The sequence below is a fragment of the Piliocolobus tephrosceles genome, chromosome 11, assembly GCF_002776525.5.
Source record: "Piliocolobus tephrosceles isolate RC106 chromosome 11, ASM277652v3, whole genome shotgun sequence".
Lineage (NCBI taxonomy): Eukaryota > Metazoa > Chordata > Mammalia > Primates > Cercopithecidae > Piliocolobus > Piliocolobus tephrosceles.
This window is the reverse complement of record NC_045444.1, coordinates 116,434,382-116,461,630: the sequence shown is the minus strand read 5'-3', so window position 1 is coordinate 116,461,630 and position 27,249 is coordinate 116,434,382. Positions and strand designations below refer to the sequence as shown.

General features: G+C 42.6%; 1 protein-coding gene and 1 non-coding gene across 2 annotated transcripts in view; both read right to left on the bottom strand.

The window, feature by feature from the left end:
* FBXO36 (F-box protein 36) overlaps positions 1 to 27,249 on the bottom strand; it is a 97,096-nt gene that overhangs the window by 17,888 nt on the left and 51,959 nt on the right. The window contains exon 3 of the mRNA XM_023193927.3: positions 23,251 to 23,359. Coding sequence (XP_023049695.1) covers positions 23,251 to 23,359 — 109 coding nt within the window. The remainder of the gene's footprint in view (positions 1 to 23,250; positions 23,360 to 27,249) is intronic.
* LOC111527577 lies at positions 26,842 to 26,948 on the bottom strand. The gene has a single exon (XR_002726711.1). It is a non-coding gene; the product is annotated as a U6 spliceosomal RNA (small nuclear RNA).

Genomic DNA, 27,249 nt, shown 5'->3' with positions numbered 1-27,249 from the left:
TTGCAGTGAGCTGAGATCCAGCCACTGCACTCCAGCCCGGGCGACAGAGCAAGACTCCGTCTCAAAAAAAAAAAAAAAAAAAAGAAAGAAAGAAAGAAAGAAAGAAAAGGAAGGAAGGAAGGAAAGAAGCAAAGAGAAAAACATGAATATTTCATAAAAATTATTATGATAATTTTTTTGTAGAGACAGGGTCTCACGATGTTGCTCAGGCTGGATGCTTCATAGTATTTTAACTTTTGCCTAATGTTTTTTGTACCTGTTCACTTATTTCCAAATTAGGAAATAGTTCATAAAGAATCAACCAATCAATGGTCTATCTAACTATGTTTGATGTAGGAAAAAAGGATTTCCCCCCAGCTCTCTGAATAAACAAGAAATGAAAACTTGTTTGGAAGGATAGATGTTTAAATGTAAACAGTGGTTAAATGTGGTGACTTTTATTTTCTTCCTTTTGCCTATCTGTATGTTCTGCCCCAGCCTCCTGAGTAGCTGGGATTACAGTCACGCACCCTCACACCCAGCTAATTTTTGTATTTTTAGTACAGACGGGGTTTCACCATGTTGGCCAGGCTGGTCTCAAACTCCTGACCTGGTGATCCGCCTGCCTCAGCCTCCCAAAGTGCTGAGATTACAGGCATTAGCCACCATGCCCGGCCAAGACTACCTCCTTTTAAGAGGGAGGAAAACAGGGTGATGGTGGGGTATGTATTTAGATCATAAGGGCCCCAAAGCTGGGGCTTTGTCAGTTTCTCTTCTCTCCTTCAGACTCTGAAAGCTCCACTACGGAGTCTTTCCAGAAATGGCTCTTAGAAGAGAAACAGTGCACTCTCTTAGACTCAATGTCCAATATTTGGTGACCACCTTCCCTATTCAACGTGAACTAGTCCTTCTGGAACAAGTAGGACAGAGCTGTCAAGGGCACCAGGCTCCCTGCTGAAGCAGGTGGAACTGTGATCCTAGAAGTTGGGCTCTCTGGTTTCAGAAGGGATGTAAGGTGTGGGCTGTGTTTATGTAAAAGCCGGCTTAGAAGAGTAGCTATATAAGATTTATCTCCCAAGCTGGTTAACCTACATTAAGGCATTAATGTAGAAATAGAAAATAGAGGCATTACGGATTTAAGTTGCTTCTGAATTCCAAGTGCTTCCCATTCAAAGCCCCTCTAAAGCACAAAGGCCTTCTCTGGGGGGTGAGGAATAGCCCCTTCAAAAACTCAGCATCGAAGAGTAGGTATTGTGAAGAACCTCTGCCCACCAGCAGAATAAGAAGAAAAAGCAGTGCTTATTTAAAGCCCTTGACATAATTGAAGATAATTTTTGAATACTTTAAAATGACAAGAAAACATGTTCAAAGCATGCTCAAATATACTTTAGAAAGTTTCCACCAACAAAGTATTTAAAATGTAAAAGTTTTAGGACATGTACAGCTAGGTATGAAATGTGATGGTTTGAAAGTGTAAGGTGATTAGAGTATTCTGAAAAAAATACTCTTGCTTTTTTGGTATTTTTTAAATGTAACTGACATATACTTCGTTTGAAACTAAAAAAATGTATATTAAAACAAACTCCATTTTGTAACATAAAATCACTATCTGCGTGTTGGATTATGTGGCAGACAGACTCCAAGACAGTTCCAGTGACTCTCTTTTCCTAAACTTATGCCCCTGTGTATTTCCATCCCAGCCTGAATAGGGCTGCCCTGTTAACAAAGAGGATATTGCAGAAATGATATCCAAAGGGGAGGTAAAGGCTTCTGCTTTGCTCTTGGATCACTCACTCTGGGAGAAGCCAACAGCCATGTCCTGAAAAGTTATTTTGAAGTCTTACAGTGGCTGCCCTTAGAGACAACAATGACCAGTGTTTCCTATTCAGATCTTAGTTAATCTCTCTAGGATGGGGAGGGTCTGGAAGAAAAAGATCTAGCTATGTTAATAGAGATTCTTGACATATACAAATTTTCCTCCACAAAGAACAGCTTTGCAGGGCTATTTCGAAATATGGCAAATCAACATGTTTTGAGGTAAAATACGTTGATTTTCTTCTTTGTCTCAATGCTATGCCAGAGTCAGGTTGGAAAGTAAATTATGATATATAGGGTTAAATAAAACCCATCTGATGAGACTTTATGATTTGTAGGGCATGACTCCCCAGACCTCTTAGATAGGAATTTGTGCAAGATAAAAAATCAGAGTTTAGTCCTCACTGAGCAGCACTACGGAGAGGTCCATGAGACAAGAAATTGAAACCTCCTGCCAACAACCACCAGTGATTTGTCAGCCAGGTGTATAAGCCATCCCTGAATGCAATCCTCCAGCTCCAGTCAAGCCTTCAGATGACTGAGGTGCCATCTAACCCCATGCAAGTCTCCCAATCAGAACCACTCAGTTAAGCTGCTCCCAAATTTCTGGTCCACAGTAACTGTTTGAGATAATAAACATTTATCACAGTTTTAAGTCATTACGTTTTGGGATAATCTGTTATACAGCAATAGATGATAAAGACTCAGGTACCTGCAAGTGATGTGCTGCCACAATGGAACCTAAAATGTGGGAGTGGCTTTGATATTGAAAAGTCCATAAAAATGTGAATGAATGTGAGGAGAGAGTTGGTGAAAGCCTGAAGAGCCAAGAAGAAACCATTAGTAGAAGCCTAATGAATTTTGAGGTTTTAAAGATGAAGACTTAAAAGATTGAGGGCCAGGTGCGGTCACCCATGTCTGTAATCCCAGCACTTTAGGAGGCCAACGCAGGCAGATCACTTGGGGTCAGGAGTTTGAGACCAGCCTGGCCAACATGGTAAAACCCCATCTCTACTGCAAATACAAAAATCAGCTGGACATGGAGGTGGGCACCTGTAATCCCAGTTACTCACAAGGCTGAGGCATGATAATTGCTTGAACCCGGGAGGTAGAGGGTGCAGTGAGCCAAGATTGTACCACTGCACTCCAGCCTGGGCAGCAGAGTAAGACTCCGTCTCAAAAAAAAAAAAAAAAAAAAAAAAAAGCTTTAAGTGAGAAAAAAAAAAAAGGCACCTTATGAGTTGTGCCGTTTAGCTAAGAAAATGTCCAAGCAGGAACATACTGCCTGATTTCTTCTTGATGCTTAAAGTAAAAGATGAGAGAAAAGAGATAAGCTAAAGGAAGGTATCTTAAAAATGACACAGGATTTACTGCTTTTGAACATTCTCTGCCTCTTCAGTTGTCAAATAATGCTAAAATTAAGAAATGTCTCAGGGAAAGATCAAATCTAGGACAATGTAAGAAAAACATGGTATAAAGGAGAAATTGGAGGTGGGGAAAGGTGGCTATAAGATGCTCTATCAAAAACCATCCAGTCACACCTTAGGGTTTTCATGAAGCTTAAGGTGTTGTCACTCAAGAGGCAAGAGCAGAAACCCAAGGCAGAGAAGCGCTTATCTCAAAGAGATATATAAGGGTGGTTTTCCCTAATGCAATAGACCCCAATAAGAAATGCATGATGTTTTTAAGAGAATTATATTGGTAAAAACACTGCCATCCAGCCTGAACTGAACGGGTCACACGCAGTACAAAAGGAGAAGACTTTGGACCCTCAACCAGCAAGGTAGCTTTCATTCTAAGGCTTCTTCTCTTGGCTTGTGCAGGGTTGCCATTTCACTGTGTGCTCACACGACTTCTTCGTTGTGAGCTTGAGTAGACGGGGAGTGAGCCTCTGGTCCGACTTCTAACAAGAACACCAACTCTATCAGATTAGGGCCCCACCTTAAAGACCTTATTTAACCTTAATTACTTCCTTAGAGGCCTCCATGTCCAAATATAGTACACTGGGAGTTAGGGGTTCAACATATGAATTTGAGGGGAGACACACTGAGTTCATAATAAACCTGGGAAACATTTGGAAATTTTAAACACATTTCTGAATAATGAAGGTGTCAGAAGAGATACCAGGCCAGGCACAGTAGCTCACCCCTGTAATCTCAGCACTTTGGGAGGTCAAGGTGGACAGATTACTTAAGGTCATGAGTTCTAGATCAGCTTGGCCAACATGGTGAAATCCCATCTCTATTAAAAATACAAAAATTAGCTAGGCTTTGTGGTGCTCGCCTGTAATCCCAGCTGCTCAGGAGGCTGAGGTGGAAGAATTGCTTGAACCTGGGAGGCGGAGGTTGCAGTGAGCCAAGATCGCACCACTGCACTCCAGCCTGGATGACAGAGTGAGACTCCCATCTTGTGGGGGGCAGGGGAAAGAAAAGAAAGAAAACCCAAGAGACTGTGACCAGTGAATAAAATGAATTCACTGATTAAGAAAAGGAAATCTTAACTAAAGTTTCAGGTCTATACTGCTTTACAGATTAGCTTTATAAACTCTCAAATAATTGTATACCAATCCATATGGTATACAATTTGTTCCAAAGAATAGAAATAGAAGAACTCCCCAGCTCAAATTAGGAAGTTGTGCAAACCAGCAATGATGGTAAGCAAAAGGAAAACTGTATGCTAAACTTTGCTTAGGAACATACGTGGTAAAAATTCTAAACAAAACATTAGGAAATTGAGTTCATCAACATATTAAAAAAGTAAACAAATTTTGACCAGTAGGATTAATCCTGGAATGATCTAAGGATGTTGTAACTAGGGTAAATATCTTACAGAATTTGCCACATTAACATATTTTTGAGATAAAATAACCATCTCAAAAATATAGAAAATGATTTCATATAAGTATTTCTAACATCTATTATAAATAAAAACTCCTAGAAAGCTAGTAATAAAAGGGAATGTCCTTAACCTGATAACCTGATATATAGGAGTAATCAAAAACCCAGTAACAGTAACAATAATAATGAATGGTACAAATATGGGTTGGTATCATCCTCAGTATCTGCCAGGTACTGCTCTAATATGTATATATATAAAGTATATGTAATACATATATGTTATATAATACATATAAGATATATCTCATATATATATAATATACACAGTCATTTAACCTTCACAATGACCCTATTGGATGGGTACAATTATTATTCCCCTTTTATAGAGAAAAAAAGGAGTACTGGAATATGGAGAGAACTTAAGAGAGAGAGAGAAATGAGGAAATGAGGAACAGAAAAGATAAGTGGCTTGTTCAAGATCACACAATGAGAAAGTGGCAGAACTAGGATTGAACCCAGGGAGTTTGCTCTACAGTGCACCTCCTAATCATGATGGTATATAACCTCTAATGTCAGAAACAAGACCGGAATGCCCACTATCACCATCTCTATTCAGCGTTGTTTTAGAGGTCATAGAAAGAACAAAACAAGGAAAATATAAAAAGACATCATGAGCCGGGTGCGGTGGCTCATGCCTGTAATCCCAGCACTTTGGGAGGCCGAGGCGAGTGGATCACAAGGTCAGGAGTTCAAGACCAGCAAGATGGTGAAACCCTGTCTCTACTAAAAATATAAATAAATAAATAGCCAGGCATAGTGGTGTGTGCCTATAATCCCAGCTACTCTGGAGTCTGAGACAGATAATTGCTTGAACCTGGGAGGTGGAGGTTGCAGTGAGTTGAGATCACACCACTGCACTCCAGCCTGGGCCAGAAAGTAAGACTCCAACTCAAACAAACAAACAAACAAACAAACAAACAAAATACATCATGGCCAGGTGCGGTGGCTCACGCCTGTAATCCCAGCACTTTGGGAGGCTGAGGCGGGCAAATCACCTGAGGTCGGGAGTTCAAGACCAGCCTGACCAACATGGAGAAACCCTGTCTCTACTAAAAATACAAAATGAGCCAGGCATGGTGGCCCATGCCTGTAATCCCTAGCTACTCGGGAGGCTGAGGTAGGAGAATTGCTTGAACCTGGGAGGTGGAGGTTGCAGTGAGCCAAGATCGTGCCATTGCATTCCAGCCTAGGCAACAAGAGCTAAACTCCATCTCAAAAAAATAAATAAATAAAAATAAAAATACATCATGATCAGAAAGAAAAAAAAACTGCCATTACCACAAAATGATCTGAACGTCAACATACAAAAGTCAAGAAATCCTACTGAAAAAAGATCAGTATCATTTCTTTATATACCAGCAACCATTAGCTCAAAATTATAACTTAATAAGCATTTATCTTTTGGCTCAGCAATCTCACACTGAAATGATCTGTGCACACGGTTACTCATTTTGGCATTATTTATGATATGACAAGATAGGAAACAACCCAATTTTTATCACTAGAATTTTGGTGCCTACATATAAAGAAATATATGCAGATAAAGCATAGATATGATATGTATATAGTATTTGCTTTAGTATAAAGCATATATACTCTATTAAAGCATAAATACTCTATGCAGTAAAAAAAAAAAAAAAAAAAGAAAGAAAGAAAGAAAAAAGAAAAAAAGCAGGCCGGGCCCAGTGGCTCACATCTGTAATCCCACACTTTGGGATACCGAGGCAGGTGTATCACCTGAGGTCAGGAGTTCGAGACCAGCCTGAGCAACATGATGAAACCCCATCTCTACTTAAAAAATACAAAATTAGCCGGGCGTGGTGGCGCATGCCTGTAATCCCAGCTACTCGAGAAGCTGAGGCAGGAGAATCGCTGGAACCCATGAGGCGGAGCTTGTAGTGAGCCTAGATTGCACCATTGCACTCCAGCCTGGGCAACTAGAGTGAAACTCGGTCTCAAAAACAAACAAACAAACAAAAAACAAAAACAAAACAAAGAATATCTCCAAAGACATAAGGTGATTTCCAGGATATACTGGTGAAAAAGTAAAGTGTTGAACAGCAGGAGCAGAATGCTATTTGTATAAGAATGGGTAGCGGAATATAAATCTATTTATGAATTTGTTTATATCTGCAGAAAGAAACACTGGAACAGTAAATAAAAGCACAAGTGTTTACATCCAGGGCAAGGGAAGGAAAGGGCAGTGCAGACAGAGATGGAAGACTCTGAGTACATTGTTTTATAATTTTGATTTTGGAAACACATATATGTTATACATACTCAAGAATTAAAATAGAATGTAAGTTTTTAAAAACACACTATTAGCACAAAAAAATTATATGGTGACTAGGAATAATTTAGGATTCTTTTCTCTCCTTTCTTTTCTTTTTTAAAAGAGATGGGATCAGGCCGGGCGCGGTGGCTCAAGCCTGTAAACCCAGCACTTTGGGAGGCCGAGACGGGCGGATCACGAGGTCAGGAGATCGAGACTATCCTGGCTAACACGGTGAAACCCCGTCTCTACTAAAAAATACAAAAAACTAGCTGGGCGAGGTGGCGGGCGCCTGTAGTCCCAGCTACTCGGGAGGCTGAGGCAGGAGAATGGCGTAAACCCGTGAGGCGGAGCTTGCAGTGAGCTGAGATCCGGCCACTGCACTCCAGCCTGGGTGACAGAGCGAGACTCCGTCTCAAAAAAAAAAAAATAAATAAATAAAAAAATAAAAGAGATGGGATCTCACTATGTTGACCAGGTTGGTCTCAAACTCCTGGCCTCAAGCCATCTTCCCATCTCAACTTTACAAAGTACTAGGATTTCAGGGTGTGCCACGGTGTCCAGCCAAGGAAGAATTTGAATAAAACATATATAAGACCTTTATAACGAAAACATTAACACTTTATGGAGAAAAATAAAAGAAGACCTAAATGAATGGAGAGATATGCTAATGTTGAGAAGACTCAATACTGAAGGATGACAATTCTCCCCTCAGAAATCTAGAAATTCAATTTCAATCAAAATCTCAACAGGGATTTTTATATGACTTTACCAGTTGATCTTAAAATTCATATGCAGGGAAAGAGTCAAGAACAGCCTTTGTAAAGAATAAGAGGAGAAAAACAAAAAGAGTGAGAAGAGGAAGAAAATGAATTCCTTTAAATAGATAAGAAAATTTACTATAAAGATTGCCATTAAAGCAGTATAGTGTTGGTGTTGGTGCAAGACAAACAGTGAAACAAAATAGCCCTGGAAATGACAGGTACATATGGGAACCTGCAATATGTAAAAGATAAGATTATAAAACAGTATGGAATTACTAAATCATCCCATAAATAATGCTAGAAACACTGACCAGATAGAGAGGAAAAAGAAAAAAACCTATGTTTCAATCCATCATATCAAAAAACGAAGTTAAGTCAAAGACCTAAAGTAGGAAACAAATCATAAAATATTTGAGAATTTTTTTTTTTTTTTTTTGAGACAGAGACTCACTCTGTCATCCAGGCTGGAGTGCAATGGCATGATCTCGGCTCATTGTAACCTCTGCCTCCTGGGTTCAAGTGATTCTCCTGCCTCAGCCTCCCAAGTAGCTGGGATTACAGGCATGCATCACCATGCCTGGCTAATTTTTTTGTATTTTTAGTAGAGATGGAGTTTCATCATGTTGGTCAGGCTGGTCTCGAACTCCCGACCTCAGGTGATCCACCCTCCTTGGCCTCCCAAAGTGCTGGGATTACAGGCATGAACTACCACGCCCAGCCTGAGAATTAAAAATAAGAGCTATAGTCTTATGAAAGCAGGGTAGAAAAAGATTTCTTCAACAAAACACAAAAGTGCAAGCCATAAACTAAAAAACTGACAAATGTGATGGCATTAAAATTGTAAACTGTAACGTAAAGGCCACATAGACAAGGTAAAAAGCTAAGTCAAAAACTTGGTGAAATATCTGTAGCACATATAACCAAATTAAATAATTAGTATTCCAAATATGTACCTAAATAAGTCTCTACAATCAACCCAAAAAAAGACAAACAACCAGATACACACACACACACAAAAATAGGCAAAGAAGATGAATTAGCAATTCTCAGAGGGGAAAAGCCAAATTGTCAATAAATATAAGATATTCAACCTCATTAATAATTAGGGAATTTACATACCTAGTTTGGTATAGAAGTATATGTATCTCTGACTACACCATATGTTGCTGAGAATATACAGAAACAGCATCTCTCATAAAATGCTAATGGGAGTGTAAACTGATTTAACTCATTTGGAAAACAGACTGTCAATACTTAGTAAAGAGGAAGAGACATATATCCTGCAAATCAACAAATACAAATAAAAAAGAGAAACTCGCACACAGATACATGAAGAAGAGAATATATGAAGATTTACTGCAAAAAAGTAGAAACCACCTAACTACCCTCAGTAGGGGAAATTAGTTGCATAAACTATGGCTTATAACAAAAATGGCCGGGTGTGGTGGCTCATGCCTGTAATCCCAGCACTCTGGAAGACCAAGGCGGGCAGATCACTAGAGGCCAGGAGTTTGAGACCAGCCTGGGCAACATGGTAAAACGCCGTCTCTACAAAAAATAGCTGGGCATGGTAGCATGCACCTGTAGTCCCAGCTGCTCAGGAGGCCTAGGTGGGAAGATCACTTGAACCCAGGAGGTCAAAGCTGCAGTGAGCTGAGATCAAGTCACTGCACTCCAGCCTGTGTGACAGAGCAACACCATGTCTCAAAAAAAAAAGGGGTGGGGCATTAGAAATTATAATACAAGCCATTGAAATGAAAGAACCAAATATACTTATATGGATAAATCTCAAAAACAATATTAAAAGATAAAGCAAAATTGAAAAGGACTGTATGATACTGTTTCTATAGAATTTTATTTATTTATTTATTTATTTATTTATTTATTTATTTATTTTTTTGAGACAGGGTCTCACTCTGTGGCCTAGGCTGGAGGGCAGTGGTGGAATCTTGGCTCACTGCAGCCTTGACCTCCCAGGCTCAAGCAACCCTCTGACCTCAGTTTCCCGAATAGCTGAGACTAAAGGCATACACCACTCACCGCGCCCAGCTAATTTTTATATTTTTTTATAGAGACAAGATCTTGCTATGTTGCTTAGGCTGGTCTCAAACTCCTGGGCTCAAGCAATCCTTCTGCCTTGGCCTCCCAAAGTGCTGGGATTACAGGAGTGAGCCATCTTGACCATCTCTATAAAATTTTATTTTATTTTATTTTATTTTATTTTTTTTTTTTTGGAGACGGAGTCTTGCTCTGTCGCCCAGGCTGGAGTGCAGTGGCCGGATCTCAGCTCACTGCAAGCTCCGCCTCCCAGGTTCCCGCCATTCTCCTGCCTCAGCCTCCCGAGTAGCTGGGACTACAGGCACCGCCACCTTGCCCGGCTAGTTTTTTGTATTTTTTAGTAGAGACGGGGTTTCACCGTGTTAGCCAGGATGGTCTCGATCTCCTGACCTCGTGATCCGCCCGTCTCGGCCTCCCAAAGTGCTGGGATTACAGGCTTGAGCCACCGCGCCCGGCCTTCTATAAAATTTTAAACAAAAATAGTAAAAATAAAATAATAAAAATTGTATATATTATTCATGTGTTTGTACTATAATACAATATGCTTAGAAATGATACAAACTTTATTTTCAATTGATTGACAAAAACTGTACACGTTTATCATGTATATGATGTTTTGAAATACGCATACATTGTGAAATGGCTTGATAGAACTAATTAACGTACACATATTACCTCACATATTTATCATCTTTTGAGGTGAGACCACTTAAAATCTACTCAGTGGTCTTTAAGAATACAATAAGTTGTTATTAACTACGGTCACCATGTTGAACAACACATCTCTTGAACTTACTCCTTCCATTTAACTGAAATTTTGTATCCTTTGACCAACTCTCCTAAATTTCTCCCTCCTCTGCCCCACCTCGCCTCACGTAACTCCTATCCTACTCTCCACTTCTATGAGTCCGACTTTTTCAGAGACTGCACACGTAAGTGAGATCATGCATTGTTAGTCTTTCTGTGCCTGCCTTATTTCCCTTAGCATAATGCCCCCCAGGTTCATCCATGTTGTCACAAATGATAGGATTTCCTTTTTTAAAAAACAAGGCTGGATAGTATTCCACTGTGTATATATATTGCATTCTCTTTATCCATTCATCTGTTGATGGACACAGGTTGATTCCATATCTGGGCTATTGTGAATAATGCTGCAATGAATATGGAAGTGCAGATATCTCTTGTATATACAGATTTCCTTTGGCTAATAGTGTGATTGCTGGATCATATAGTAGTTCTTTTTTATTTTTTGAGGAACTTCCATGCTGTTTTCCATAACGGCTGTACTAATTAACATCCCACCAACAGTGTGCAAGCAAGGGTTCTCTTTTCTCCATATCTTCACCAAGATTTATCTTTCAACCAACTTTAGAATAGTTAATAGAAAGGAATGGAGGAGAAATAGATAGGTGGGAAGTGGCAATTTGATTTTATATTTGTAATCTTCTTTTGTTTTTAAAAGATATTATATGTAGCCAGGCATGATGGAGGGTGCCTTGTAATCCCAGCTACTCGGGAGGCTGAGGCAGGAGAATCGCTTGAACCCGGGAAGCGGAGGTTGCAGTGAGCGGAGATGGCGCTACTGCACTCCAGCTTGGGCAAAAGAGCAAAACTCTGTTTCAAAAAAAAAACAAGGTATTATATGGTGCTTTTGTCAGCAGCATTTAGCAGCATTTATACTAAAACTGGGATGATAAGAAAAAGCTAAATATACCCCTGAGAAAGTATGACACAAAGTTGAAATTATTGAAAAAATTAAAACCGTTTGGAGTAGATTCCCTGACCACATGTAATTTAGCTAAAAATTAAGAACAAAAAAAGTATCTACGAAATCCCCAACTACCTGTAAATTAAATAATATATTTCTTTTTGTTTTTTTTTTTTTTTGAGACGGAGTCTCGCTCTGTCGCCCAGGCTGGAGTGCAATGGCCGGATCTCAGCTCACTGCAAGCTCCGCCTCCCGGGTTTACGCCATTCTCCTGCCTCAGCCTCCCGAGTAGCTGGGACTACAGGCGCCAGCCACCTCGCCCGGCTAGCTTTTTGTATTTTTTAGTAGAGACGGGGTTTCACCGTGTTTGCCAGGATGGTCTCGAACTCCTGACCTCGTGATCCGCCCGTCTCGGCCTCCCAAAGTGCTGGGATTACAGGCTTGAGCCACTGCGCCCGGCTAAATAATGTATTTCTAAGTAATCTAAGGGTCAAAGAAGACATCAAAATGGAAATTAGAAAATGTTTTAACTGAATGAAAATGAATGAGAATAAAGATACAAGTTATCAAAACTTGTCCAATGTAGGTAAAGCACAGTTAAAGAAAATTTAGAGGAGAAAAAATGGCTCTAAACAACGATTTAGGCCAGGTGCAGTGGCTCATGTCTATAATCCCAGCATTTGAGAGGTCAAAGTGGGAGGAATTGCTTGAGGCCAGGAGTTAGAGATAAGTCCCAAGACCAGCCTGGACACCACAGTGAGACCCTGTCTCTATAAAATTATCCAGGTGTGGTTGTGCACACCTGTAGTCCCAGCTAGTCCAGAAGCTGAGGCAGGAGGATCACTTAAGCCCAGGAGGTTGAGGCTGTAGTGAGCCATGATCACTACATGATTACAGGTGGGAGCCACTGTGCCCAGCCAGAGTCTCTGTACTGTTCTTTTCCGTAGGTTTAAAATATTTCTGAATTTGAAAACTTGTAAAGAGCAAGCTACAGGATACAATGCATAAGATTCTTCTTTTTGGCCAGGTGTGGTGGCTCATACCTATAATCCCAGCACTCTGGGAGGCTGAGGTGGGCAGATCACTTGAGGTCAGGAGTTCAAGATCAGCCTGGCCAACATGGTGAAACCCCATCTCTACTAAAAATACAAAAATTAGCTGGGCATGGTGGGTGGGTGCCTGTAGTCCCAGCTACTCGGGAGGCTGAGGCAGGAGAATCACTTGAACCCGGGAGGTGGAAGCTGTGGTGAGCCAAGATTGCACCACTGCAGCCTGGGCTACAGAGGGAGACTGTCTCCAAAAAAAAAAAAAAGGTTTCTTCTTTTACATTTATTTATTTATTTATTTATTTATTTATTTATTTATTTAGAGATAGGGTCTCACTCTCTCGCCCATACTGGAGTGTAGTGGCACAATCACAGCTCACGGTAGCCATGACCTCTTGTATACAAGTGACCCTCCCACTTCAGCCTCCCCAGTAGATGGGACCACAGGTGAATGTGAATCCACACCCGGTTAAGTTTTGTATTTTTTATACAGACAGGATTTCATCACATTGCCCAGGTTGGTTGTGAACTGCTTGGGCTCAAGTGATGCTCCAGCCTCAGCCTCCCAAAGTCCTCAGATTACAGATGTGAGCTACCGCACCCAGTCCTTTATGTGTTTATGCATAAACCATGTTTATAAGGATATAACATAAACTCCTAATGATGGCTGTCACTGGAACTAGAAACACAGGGCCAGAGATAGACTTATTTTCATGCTAAAACCTTTTATTTTTATTTTATTTATTTATTTATGTATTTATTTTTGAGACAGGGTCTCATTCTGTTCCCCAGCCTGGAGTGTAGTGGCACAATCATGGCTAGCTGCAGCTTTGACTTCCTAGCTCAAGCCATCCTCCCACCTCAGACTCCCAAGTAGCTGGGACTACAGGCATATGCCACCATGCCCAGCTAAGCTTTTTATTTTTTGTATAGACAGTGTCTCACTATGTTGCCCAGGCTGGTCTCAAACTTCTGGGCTCAGGCAATCCTCCCACCTTTTCCTCCCAAAGTGCTGGGATTACAGGCATGAGCCACAGTGCTGAACCTAAAACTTTTCACACTGATTTAACTTTTGTTTTACTATGTGCATTAATTCAATTTTTAATCTTAAAAAATCAGTTAACAATAAATGACAAAATGTAAGATTTTATTTGGATTTGCCTTCTCTGCTCTGCAGCCCAGAGCCAGCCTCCCATGCTCCTACCTCCTGCACTCTCCCACCTCACCCTCACTTGCAGAACCCAACCCAAGGTGTCCAGAAGCCAGAGACCAAGGCTGAAGACAAGGGGCAGCCGATCAGAGAGGGCAGCAAGGAGGGGAGGAGTGCTGTAAGAGGTGTTAGTTAGGAATGAGAAAATGGAGGCCCAAGTTAAAGGCTGACGTATAAGCCTAAAACAAAAACCTAAAGAAAATGGATTATGGAACGAGGCATGATGGTAAAAGGGGTAAGAAAACACCTACTTCCTGTTGGATGGAGTATAATTAACACAGCAGTGTTTTGGAGAGCAATTTGTAAGGATAAGAAAGTAACTAGCATTTTCTATACATTTTAAATTACTCTATATTGAAATATTGTGACATCAAAATATTAATGAAGTCTCATTTTAGGTGCAAATGTTAAAATAATGTAAATCACACAACTTAAAATTATTTCAAGAGTAGCATAATTATAAAGTTGGCATCATTATTAAGGTCAAATGTGTTGCAAATGGCATTTGTGCTGCATCCCGTGGCAGTGCCACATGAGCCAGTTCACAGAAAGACCATCCTTGGTCACGTTAACCTTGAATTTTGCAAGATTTTCAAGAATGCACCCCTCAAAATCTATCAAAATTTATAAGGTGTATCTCTTTGGATATAGCAATTCCACCTGTAGGAATCCATGTTACTGACATTCTCGTGTAAGTGTGCAGATAGAGATGTCCCAGCATGTACCTAAAGGCCTCAGTGAGAACAGCAAAACCTGGAAACCATCCGAAAATGCCCATCAATTGAGGACTGTGTATTTGTACCCACAGAATACCATACATCCTTGCAAAAGAACAGGGGGCTTTACGTACACTAACAGAAAAATAATCACAATATATGAAGAGCAAAAACAAGTTAAAAACCTAAAGATGAAATTGATTTGATTTTTTTTTTTTTGAGATGGAGTCTCGCTCTGTTGCCAGGCTGGAGTGCAGTGGCATGACCTCGGCTGACTGCAACCTCCACCTCCCGGGTTCAAGCGATTCTCCTGCCTCAGCCTCCTGAGTAGCTGGGACTACAGGAGCCCGCCATCACGCCCAGCTGATTTTTGTATTTTTAGTAGAGACAGGTTTTCACCATGTTGGCCAGGATGGTCTCCATCTCTTGACCTCGTGATCCGCCCGCCTTGGCCTCCCAAAGTGCTGGGATTACAGGCATGAGCCACCGTGCCCGGCCTGATTTTATTTTTATAAACATATACATGATTCAAACAGAAAGAATTCAAATACAAATGAAACTATTTGGAATGGCTGTCTCTGGGGAATGGAGCTTGGAGGAGATAAATAATTTTCACTTTTTAAATATGAAAAACTCCAACAGCTAGAATTTTTTGAGTACTTATTATGTGCCAGGCAAATTCTAAGCACTTCATTCAATTAGTCCTCATAAGGTTCCTGTGAGATAGATGGCATTATTATTCCCATTTTCAGCAGTTGAGGGAAATAAGACCTAGAAAGATTAAATAATTTGGTTAAGGTCACATACCTAGTGGGTTTAGGGCCAGGATTTGAATGGAAGTAGTCTGTATTAAGCAACACTCTTATTCACATGCTAACAGTTCTCTATATTTGGTAGTGTTAAGAATAATATTTAAAATAATAAACATGACAGTTTTGACTCTTAAAAATGCAAAGCTGGGCCAGGCTGGGTGGCTCATACCTGTAATCCCAGCACTTTGGGATGCCAAGGCAGGGAGGATTGCTTGAGCTCAGGAATTTGAGACCAACCTAGGCAACACAGCAAGACCTCATCTCTACTAAAAAATAAAAAAAAAAATTAAATTGGCAGGCATGGTGGTGTGCTCCTGCAGTCCCAGCTACTCAGGAGGCTGAGGTGGGAGGATTGTTTTTTGTTTTTTGGTTTTTTTTGAGACAGAGTTTCGCTCTTGTTGCCCAGGCTGAAATGCAATGACATGATCTTGGCTCACTGGAACCTCTGCCTCCAGGGTTCAAGTGATTCTCCTGCCTCAGCCTCTTGAGTAGCTGGGATTACAGGCGTGCGCCACCACACCCGGCTAATTTTGTATTTTTAGTAGAGATGGGGTTTATCCATGTTGGTCAGGCTGGTCTTGAACTCCCGGCCACAGGTGATCCACCCACCTCGGCTTCCCAAAGTGCTGGGATTACAGGCGTGAGCCACCACGCCCGGTGCGAGGATTGTTTGAGCCCAGGAGATGGAGGCAGCAGTGAGCTGTGATTGCGCTACTGCACTCCAGCCTGGGCAACAGAGTGAGATCCTGTCTCAAAAATAAATAAAATAAAAATGCAAATCTGGAAAAAAAATTCAGCAACGTTTTAATTTTGTAATTTAGTAACATAAATCACAGTGGTAGACAGAATAATGCCTATCCCCAAAGATGTCCATGTCCTAATTTCCAGACCCTATGAATATGGGACCTCACATGGCAAAAGTAACTGTGCAGATGTGATTAAATTAAGAATCCTTTTTTGTTTTTTTTGAGACAAGCTCTTGCTCTGTCTCAGGTCACTGCAACTTCTGCCTCCCAGGTTCAAGCGATTCTCCTGCCTCAGCCTCCCAAGTAGCTGGGATTATAGGTGCTCACCACCATGCCTGGCTAAATTTTGTATTTTTAGTAGAGATGAAGTTTCACCATGTTGGCCAGGGTGGTCTCAAACTCCTAACCTCAAGTGATCCACCTGCCGCAGCCTCCCAAAGTGCTAGGATTACTGGTGTGAGCCACTGTGCCCGGCCAAATTAAGGATCTTGAGATGGGAGACAATCCTGGATTATCTGGAGAGTCTAATGCCATTACAAAGTTCCTTATAAGTGAAAGACAAAGGCAGGAGAGTCAGAGTCAGGGAAGGAGACATGACCACGGAGGCAAGGTCAGAGTCATGCCTCGTGAGAAAGACAAGACCCGCCACTGCTGGCTTTGCAGATAGAGGAAGGAGGCTGGGCACAGTGGCCCACGCATGTAATCCCAGCACTATGAGAGGCCAAGGCAGGCAGATCGCTTGAGCTCAGGAGTTTGAGAGCAGCCTGGACAACAGGGCGAAACCCCATCTCTACAAAAAATACAAAAAAATTATTGTGGTGGCACATGCAAGTCCTGACTACGTGGGAGGCTAAGGTGGGAAGATCAGTTGAGCCTGGGAGGTGGGAACTGCAGTGAGCCAGGATGGCCCCACTGCACTCCAGCCTAGGTGACAGAGTGAGGCTAGGTCTCTCAAAAAAGAAAAAAAGAAAAAACAGTGTGTGACCCCTCACCCCATCACTCTCTCTTGCTCCTGCTATGTAAGACACCTGCTTCCCCTTTGTCTTCCACCATGATTGGAAGCTTCCTGAGGCCTCCCCAAAATCAAGCTGCTGTGCTTTCTGCACAGCCTGCAAAACCATGAGCCAATTAAACCTCCTTTCTTTACAAATTATCCATTCTCAGGTATTTCCCTATAGCAATGTGAGAACAGACTAATACAACAGCAAACCATAAGGACATGCTGGGAAAATATTTTTTTTTTCTTTTCTTTTTTTGTTTTTGAGACAGGGTCTCATTCTGTCACCCAGGTTGGAGTGTAGTAGCACAATCACAGTGCACTACGGCCTCAACCTCCTAGGCTCAGGTGATCCTTCCACCTCAGCCTCCTAAGTAACTGGGCAGGCAGGCACCAACATGCCCAGCCAACTTTTGTATTTTTTGTAGAGACAGGGTTTTGCCATGCTTGCCAGGCTGGTCTCGAACTCCTGGCTTCAAGTGATCTGCTTAAGCCAGGGAGGTGAAAGTTGCAGTGAGCGTGATCATACTACTGCACTCCAGCCTAGGCAACAGAGTGAGACCCTGTCTCAAAAAACAAAAAAAGAAAAACAAAAAAACAACAACTGTTCATGTATCAGGTTACTTTGTCTTGCTTTTCATTTTGTTACAGTTTTCTTCAGAGACGGTGGGCGGGGGGCTGGGGGGGGGGGGTCGGTCTCACTGTGTTGCCCAGGCTGGTCTCAAACTTCTGGCCTCTAGTGATCCTCTCACTTCAGCCTCCCAAGTAGTTGGGATTACAGGCGTGAGCCACTGCACCTGACTTTGTATCAGGCCATTGAATGCTCACCATGGCCACATGGAGTAACCATTATCTCCAGTTAAGTATGAGGAAACTGACTCACAGAGTGGGGAGCAATCAGCTGTGGTCACACAGCAGGCTGGTGGCAGGACAGAGATTTCAACCCCAGCTTACTGAGCCCCAGTCTGTGCTACCATGAACCCTCCTCCTTCCTCTGGAGACAGAGGACTTCCTGAAGGATTCTCTAAGAAGTGGGTCTACAGAGACCAACAACAGCATGGTTTGGAGTTTTCCCCTCAGAGACATAGGAGCCTTTGAACTTGCCGGGCTGATTTAATTTGGTATCACAGTGCTGCTGCTGGCGGGAAACCACCTGGCAGCCCTGAGACTGCAGCTCTGTAAACTACCACTTAAAAAGCCTGGTTGGTACATGCCTTGGCTGAATCCCTCAACTCTCCTGCTGTCCAGCAGGAACACAGCCAGCAGGGAGGCAGGCCTGCTGTCAGACTCATAAAATCTTTGCTATATTGCCTTTTCTCTTCCAATATCAGAACCCCTCGAGTAGTTAATCCTGAAGTGAACCCCCTCCCCCAGTATCTTAACAGGAGCTTGACCCCTCCCCCCAATATCTTATCAAGGGCAGGGCTTGGAAGATGCCTGGAACAGGCAAGAGACTGGTGAGGTCTGCAGGTAAGCCAGCACTCAGAAGGCAGTGGAAGGCTTTTGACTCCAATCTCTGGCCCAAATCCCCATCTCCAGGTTTTTGTGGAAGACAATCAGAAAATCACAGTCTCAAGGAACAATGCAGCATTCACTAGACATATAGCTCTGGGGAAGGTCCTACGGTGGTTAGAAAATAAAATGGAGGCAGGGCACCGTGGCTCACGCCTATAAACCTCGGCACTTTGGGAGGCCTAGGCAGCCAGATCACTTGAGGCCAGAAGTTCAAGACCAGCCTGGCCAACATGGTGAGACCTCATCTCTACTAAAAATACAAAAACTAGCCAGGTGTGGTGGTGTGCGCCTGTAGTCCCAGCCATTCAGGGGCAGGAAGCGGGGGCGCTGAGGCATGAGAACTGTTTGAACTTGGGAGGTGGTGGTTGCAGTGAGCTGAGATTGTGCCACTGCACTCCAGCCTGGGCAACAGAGAAAGACTCTGTCTCAAAAAAAAAAAAAAAAAAAAAAACGGATCTTAACTTGAAAATGAACATGAAATGTGTTTTCTGGAAGTTTACTTTATAGTGATCTGCATAGAAACATGTCTGGTCCACAATTTAAGAAGTTAGGCATGCCCGGACTGATTGAAATTCAGTCAAAAGTAAATAGCCTTCCACCAATATGATTGTTCTTTTCTTTTTCTTCTAATCTCAGTCACATTTTCTTCTCTTTTTCTTTATTTGACAACCTGGTTGTTCTTAAGCCAACAATGAATTTTATAAATATTTGCCATAAAGGAGTTAATGATACTGCACACAAACAGTAAGACAGTGAACCACTCAATACAGCAGACTTTTTTTTTTTTTTTTTGAGTTGGAGTCTCGTTCTGTCGCCCAGGCTGGAGTGCAGTGGCCGGATCTCAGCTCACTGCAAGCTCCGCCTCCCGGGTTTACGCCATTCTCCTGCCTCAGCCTCCCGAGTAGCGGGACTACAGGCGCCCGCCACCTCACCCGGCTAGTTTTTTGTATTTTTTAGTAGAGACGGGGTTTCACTGTATTAGCCAGGATGGTCTCGATCTCTTGACCTCATGATCCGCCCGTCTCGGCCTCCCAAAGTGCTGGGATTACAGGCTTGAGCCACCGCGCCCGGCCTGACTTTTTTTTTTTAACTTCGCCTCCCAGGTTCAAGTGATTCTCCTGCCTCAGCTTCCCAAGTAGCTGGGATCACAGGCTTGCACAACCACACCAGGCTAATTTTTGTACTTTTAGTAGAGACAAGGTTTCACCATGTTGGCCAAGCTTGTCTCGAACACCTGACCTCAGGTGATCCCCCTGCTTCCACCTCCCAAAGAGCTGGGATTATAGCTATGAGCCACCACACCCAGCCCAACTTTTGACTATTTAAGAAAGCAAAGCAAAACAAAACCTTGCTTCTCTAAACAAAACAACAACAACAAACTATCACACACACACACACACACACACACACACACACACGAAAAAACAAAACTATCCGGCCAGGCGCGGTGGCTCAAGCCTGTAATCCCGTAATCCCAGCACTTTGGGAGGCCGAGACGGGCGGATCACGAGGTCAGGAGATCGAGACCATCCTGGCTAATACGGTGAAACCCCGTCTCTACTAAAAAATACAAAAAAAAAAACTAGCCGGGCGAGGTGGTGGGTGCCTGTAGTCCCAGCTACTTGGGAGGCTGAGGCAGGAGAATGGCATAAACCCGGGGGGCGGAGCTTGCAGCGAGTTGAGATCCGGCCACTGCACTCCAGCCTGGGCGACAGAGCGAGACTCCGTCTCAAAAAAAAAACAACAACAACAACAAAAAACTATCACGTACATATATACACACACACTCTCTATATATTTATATAGGGTCTTGCCATGTTGCCCAGGCTGGTCTTGAACTCCTGGGCTCAAGAAATTCTCCCACTTCAGCCTCCCAAAGTACTAGAATGACAGGTGTGAACCACCACACCTGGCCTATCACATACTATTATTGTTAAATAATGGAATTTTTTTTTTTTTTCAGACAGAGTCTCACTCTGTTGCCCAGACTGGAATGCAGTGGCACGATCTCTGCTCACTTCAACCTCCACCTCCCAGGTTCAAGTGATCCTCAGCCTCCCGAGCAGCAGGGATTACAGGCGCCCACCCCACGCCTGGCTAATTTTTGTATTTTTAGTAGAGATGGGGTTTCACCATGTTGGCCAGGCTGGTCTCAAACTCCTGACCTCAGGTGATCCACCCACCTCGGCCTCCCAAAGTGCTGGGATTATAGGCATGAGCCACTGTGCTCAGCCTAAATAATGGAATTTTTTAAAGAGTGTTGATTATCAAAGATCCACTCAGAGTTTGCCTTCTAAATGAGATTAATATGCTTGATTTTTTTTGAGTTTCAATGCTTAGTCCTGGCAATGTCAGTATTTAGCTGTAAGATCCTCCTTTCTGAATCTCATGGCAATAATATTTATTTCACAAGGATATTATAACAAAATGAGCGAAAGTACTTGATATTAATATGAATAACATTGTTAACTATAACTAATAAGAATCTCTAAGGTGTCTTCTATTACTATTATTATTATTAATTTTTTTTGAGATGGAGTTTTGCTCTTGTTGCCCAGGCTGGAGTGCAATGGTGTGATCTTGGCTCACTGCAACCTCCGCCTCCTAGGTTCAAGCAATTCTCCTGCCTCAGCCTCCTGAGTAGCTAGGATTACAGGCACCCACCACCACGTCCAGCTAATTTTTTGTATTTTTAGTAGAGACAGAGTTTCACCATCTTGACCAGGCTGGTCTTGAACTCCCGACTTCAGGTGATCCGCCCACCTTGGCTTTCCGAAGTGCTGGGATTATAGGCATGAGCCAACGTGCCCAGCTATTATTATTATTTTTGAGACATTCTTGCTCTGTTGCCCAGGCTGGAGTGCAGTGGCAGGATCAGGGCTCACTGGAGCCTCAACCACCTGGGTTCAAGCAATCCTCCCACCTCAGCCTCCTGATTAGCTGGGACTATAGGCACGTGTCACCACACCTAGCTAATTAAATTTTTTTTTTTTTTTTTGTGGAGATCAGGTCTCACTCTGTTGCCAAGGCTGGTCTTGAAGTCCTGGGCTCAAGTAATCTTCCCAAGGCATGAACACTGCACCTGGCAAATTTTTATTTTTAAGGTGTAATTATTAAAGAGTTTAGTTGAAGAGAGTCCCTTGAGAGACACATTCTACAGTAGATGAAGACTGAACAACGTAACAACTGGGATTTGCTTCACAATAGTCCAGTGGGAACAGTGGGTTTCATCTACAGGTTTGGGTCACATTTTGAGTATTGCTGAAGCTGAGTTATGAGTACATGGGGGTTAGTTAAAAACCATTCTGGCCAGGCATAGTAGCTCACACCTGTAATCCCAGCACTTTGGGAGGCCGGGGCAGATGGATCACCTGAGGTCAGAAGTTCGAGACCAGCCTGGCCAACATGACGAAACCCCCATCTCTACTAAAAATACAAAATTAGCCAGGTGTGGTGGCAAATGCCCATAATCCCAGCTACTCGGGAGGCTGAGGCAGGAGAATCACTTGAACCTGGGAGGTGGAGGTTGCAGTGAACCGAAATCACGACACTGCACTCCAGCCTGGGCAACAAGAGCGAAACTCCGTTCCCCGCCCCCAAAAAAATTCTGTCTGCTTTTTATGTTTGAATTTTTCATATTGAGAAGGGCTAAACCAATTAATTGGGAAGCAATCGGGCTTAGATGTCACCAGTGTCCTGAGTTCTTATGTAAGCAAACTGAAACCCAACTCAGAACAGATGGTTGGGCCAGGTGCAGTGGCTCACGTCTGTAATCCAGCACTTTGGGAGGCTGAGGCGGGAGGATCACTAGAGGCCAGGAGTTCAAGAACAGCCTGAGCAACATAGAGAGACCCTGGCTCTACAAAAAAAAATTTTTAATTAAAAAAATGTTTTTAAAATAAGGATGGTTGTAGCATGGGAAAAGGAAATTTCTGCTTACCCAATCAGAAATCACCAACTGACCTCTAACTAGAGACTTTACCAGTCAGAAACTGCCAACTAACCTCTAACCAGGGAATTTCCACTCTAACCAATCAAATATTTTGTTTTCCTTCAGAAAACACCATATAAGTTTTCCCCTTAAGCACGTCCCAGTAAAGCCCAAACCACTTGGTTGTTTGCCACTGCCCAATTCATAAATATTAAAGCATAAAACTATATTTACTTGATTTTAACTTCATTAATGGAGTCTACATGTTAACCAAGGATTTTTTTTTTTTTTTTTTTTTTTAAGACAGAGTTTCGCTCTTGTTGTTCAGGCTGGAGTGCAATGGTGTGATCTCAGCTCACTGCAACCTCTGCCTCCTGGGTTCAAGCGATTCTCCTGCCTCAGCCTCACGAGTAGCTAGGATAAGAGGTGTGTGCCACCATGCCTGGCTAATTTTTGTATTTTTAGTAAAGACAAGGTTTCATCCTCTTGGCCAGGATGGTCTTGAACTCCTGACATCATGATCTACCCGCCTCGGCCTCCCAAAGTGTTGGAATTACAGGCGTGAGCCACCGTGCCCAGCCAAACCTAGGATCTTAAACACTAAGATTTTTTCCAAGAGAAAAAAATAACAGTTTTCTGGTTTTTAAGAATCTAACATTGTATATCTAAGCACATAATTGCATATCAATATTTCAAGTGATAATATATTTGAAACTTCTTTGACAAAATCTACCACTAATTAATGAGAACTTAACCGCGGTACCTAATACGTTCCCTTCCTTACCCTGAAGATGTAAATTCTCTAGGAAGTCTTCATGGATTTCTTTTGCTTCTCCAGGTTTTGTTGATCGATACTCACTCCTTAGAGAGATCTTCCACCATCTAAAGATGACCTATAATTAAATACAAGGTGATATGAATGAAAATTGATTTCAATACTAACAGTTACATTCAGTTCGGTGTTTTGAAAATTCGCATAAGGCTACATGTCCAACATGCACTATAACTTTGCAGTCTGGCATCATATCAAATTAGAAGTAAGCTCTGGGCATCAAAGAACATTTTCCTTAGAGATTAAAATCACAAAACCATAGTGCTGGAAGGAATCTTTAAAATTGATCAGGTGGGGCTGGGCACGGCGGCTCACGCCTGTAACCCCAGCACTTTGGGAGGCCGAGGCAGGTGGATCATGAGGTCAGGAGATCGAGACAATCCTGGCTAACATGGTGAAACCATGTCTCTACTAAAAATACAAAAAAATTAGCCAGGGATGGTGGCGGGCGCCTGTAGTCCCAGCTACTTGGGAGGCTGTGGCAGGAGAATGGCGTGAACCCGGGAGGCGGAGCTTGCAGTGAGCCGAGATTGTGCCACTGCACTCCAGCTTGGGCGATAGAGTGAGACTCTGTCTTAAAAAAAAAATCGAAAAGGTTGGCTGGGCACAGTGGCTCACACCTGTAATCCCAGAACTTTGGGAGGCTGAGGTGGGTGGATCACTTGCGCTACTTGGGAGGCTGAGGCAGGAGAATTACTTGAACCCTGGAGGCAGAGGTTGCAGTGAGCCAAGATTGCGCCACTGCACTCCAGCCTGGGTAACAAGAGCCAAACTCCATCCCCTGCCCATCCTTCCCGCCAAAAATAAAATAAAATAAAATAAAATAAAATAAAATAAAATAAAATAAAATAAAATAAAAAAGATTAGGTCAAAGGCTGGGCATAGTGGCTCACATCTGTAATCCCAATACTTTGGGAGGTTGAGGTGGGAGAATTGCTTGAGCCTGGGAGTTCTAGATCAGCCTGGACAACATAATGAGACCCCATCTGTACAAAAAAATTTAAAAATGAGCTGGGCATTGTGGTGTGCTCTGTAGTCCCCACTACTTGTGAGGCTGAGGTGGGTGGATCCCCTGAGCCGGTGAGGTTGAGGCTGCAGTGAGCTGAGATTGCACCACTGTACTCCAGCTAGTATGACAGAGTGAGACCCTGTCTCAGAAACAAACAAACAGACAAACAAAAATTCCATCAGGTCAATTGATATTAAAATCACCCAGAGCCAAATGGTTATCTGTTTCTGGAAGATGTCTGAGAATAAACATTCCATAATTTGGGGAGTTAATTCCAAAGAAATTGCTCAGTTCTTCTCCTTCCTTCCCCGTCTACAGGGCAGACAAGATGAGTGGATAATTTTCCCACAGAAAGCAAAGTTACATGGACAGAGATGGGGAAAACATCGGTATGCTTAGTTTGATGCATGAAAAAGTGTCATTACACAGGACACTTCTTGGTAATGGATCTGCTGATAGTGCATTTGTCTTCTCTGAGAATTTTGGTTTATCTGAAGCAAACTTCGTTTCCATGGTTATGGACTGTACTTAAAGGCTGTGTGGATTTCATGGCAGTGTCAACTAATAGGCCTGATGAGAAGCCTCTTGAAACATATCTTATGTTTTTAAACCTGTAATGGAGCTGGGTAGGTAATTAAGATGACAAAACTTCCACCAATTTGAGAAACAGACCAAATTATGTCCACATTTGGATGAAGGCTAGGAGGAGAAAGATGGGAAACACAGTCACATGGGGGGCTACAGCTTCAACATTAGAATTTGGCAGGAACACAATTCAGTTCACAACAGAGAGGTATCAAGCACTGCAGTAGAAATGGCATGCATTTTACAGCAACACAGGCCTGGACAATCTACGCACTGCAATATTCCTTTCCATTAAACATTATTTAATATTAATAGGCAAGGCCCCTATGTTACAATGACAGTCGGTGATCCTTCCAGCCAGATCAAGCAACAAAATCCTTGGTTGAGTGGGGGATTCCAGAACAAATGGAGATCGAGCCCAGGGCACCACTCCAGAAATGTTACATTGCTGGGCTTGCTTCTTAACTTGTTCATAAAAAGGCAGAGAGATGCCTGTACAATCTGTTGGCCTCATATCTTGCATACCATTCATTTCATGAAGGAAAAATTATTTCGACATTCCTTATACTAACTAATGAACCCTCTGGTACTGATTTAGAAGGCAACATTTGCAGTGCTTGTCACAGTGGCCACTGGAGGACACTCCATGGCACACATTCAAGTGAAGTTGCACACACAGATAAGCTTCCCACTGGCCCCTCCGAGGTATTTAAAGTAAATTGCTGAGAATCTAACACTTGCTTAAGGAAACACGGCTAGCTAGTACCAGAATCCAAGTCTCCTCACTGCTAACTCATAAACACAAGAGTTCCCTTGGAGGCCTGACGCTTTTTTTTATGTACAACCTTCACACTACAACTCGTCAGACTACAGAGCAGTACACAGAAAACTAATGTTCACAGTCACAACTTAACTGCAAGATTCGATTATGTTCCATGTATTGTACTTATTAAAACAGAATTAATAATTTTCTTCTTCCTTTTTTTAAAACAACAGGGTCTTTTTTAAAACGGTCTTGTTCTGTCACCCAGGCTGGAGTGTAGTGGTATGATCCCAACTCACTGCAGCCTCGACTTCCCAGACTCACGTGATCCTCTCAACTCAGCCTCCTGAGTAGCTGGGACCACAGGCCCGTGCCACCACCCCAAGCTAATTTTTGTATTTTTTGGGTAGTGATGGGGTTTTGCCATGTTGCCCAGGCTGGTCTCAAACTCCTGGGCTCAAGTGATCTGCCCACCTCAGCCTCCCAATGTGCTGGGATTATAACCATGAGCCACTGTGCCCAGCCTAATAAGATACATGTAAAGTTTTAAAGACTTCTTTTTTGTTTTTTGAGATGGAGTCTTGCTCTCTCCCTAGGCTGGAGTGCAGTAGCGCGATCTTGGCTTACTGCACCCTCTGCCTCTTGGGTTCAAGCAATTCTCCTGCCTCAGCGTCCCGAGTAGCTGGAATTATAGGCACCCGCCACTGCACCTGGCTAATTTCTGTATTTTTAGTAGAGACGAGGTTTCACCCTATTGGCAAGGTTGGTGTTGAACTCCTGACCTCGTGATCCGCCCGCTTCGGCCTCCCAAAGTGGTGATATTACAGGTGTGAGCCACCGCGCCTGGCCTAAAATTTTAAAGACTTTTTTTTTTTTTTCCCCGAGACGGAGTCTCACTCTGTCTCCCAGGCTGAAGTACTGTGGCCTGATCCCAGCTCACTGCAAGCTCCGCCTTTCGGGTTCACGCCATTCTCCTGCCTCAGCCTCCTGAGTAGCTGGGACTACAGGCGCCCTCGCCCTCACGCTCAGCTAATTTTTTGTATTTTTAGTAGAGATGGGGTTTCACCATGTTAGCCAGGATGGTCTCGATCTCCTGACCTCCCTGACCTCGCGATCTGCCCGCCTCGGCCTCCCAAAGTGCTGGGATTACCGGCGTGAGCCACCATGCCCGGCTAAGACATTTTTTAAAAATATATAACACTCCATGAATTTCCATGTCATCCTTGCGCAGGAGCCGTTCTAATCTTCCCTGTATAGTTCTAGTTTTAGTATGTGTGCTGCCAAAGCAAACACAGTAATATTTTCTAACACTTCTTTTTCTCAAATTGGTAATTTTTTTAAGTGATAAAACCCTATATTGGTGAGGACAGGGAAAAATGGAAGCGCTTTAAAAAAATCGTTGAGAGAAGTGTCAACTGGTTTGGCAATACCTATCATAAACCATTCAGGTATCCATGCCCTTTGACCCAGACGTCCAACTTGCAAGAGTTTTCCTAAGGAATTTATTGATGAGCTACACTATATACATATATATACACACACACACACACACTATATATATATATATATATATATATTTTTTTTTTTTTTTTTT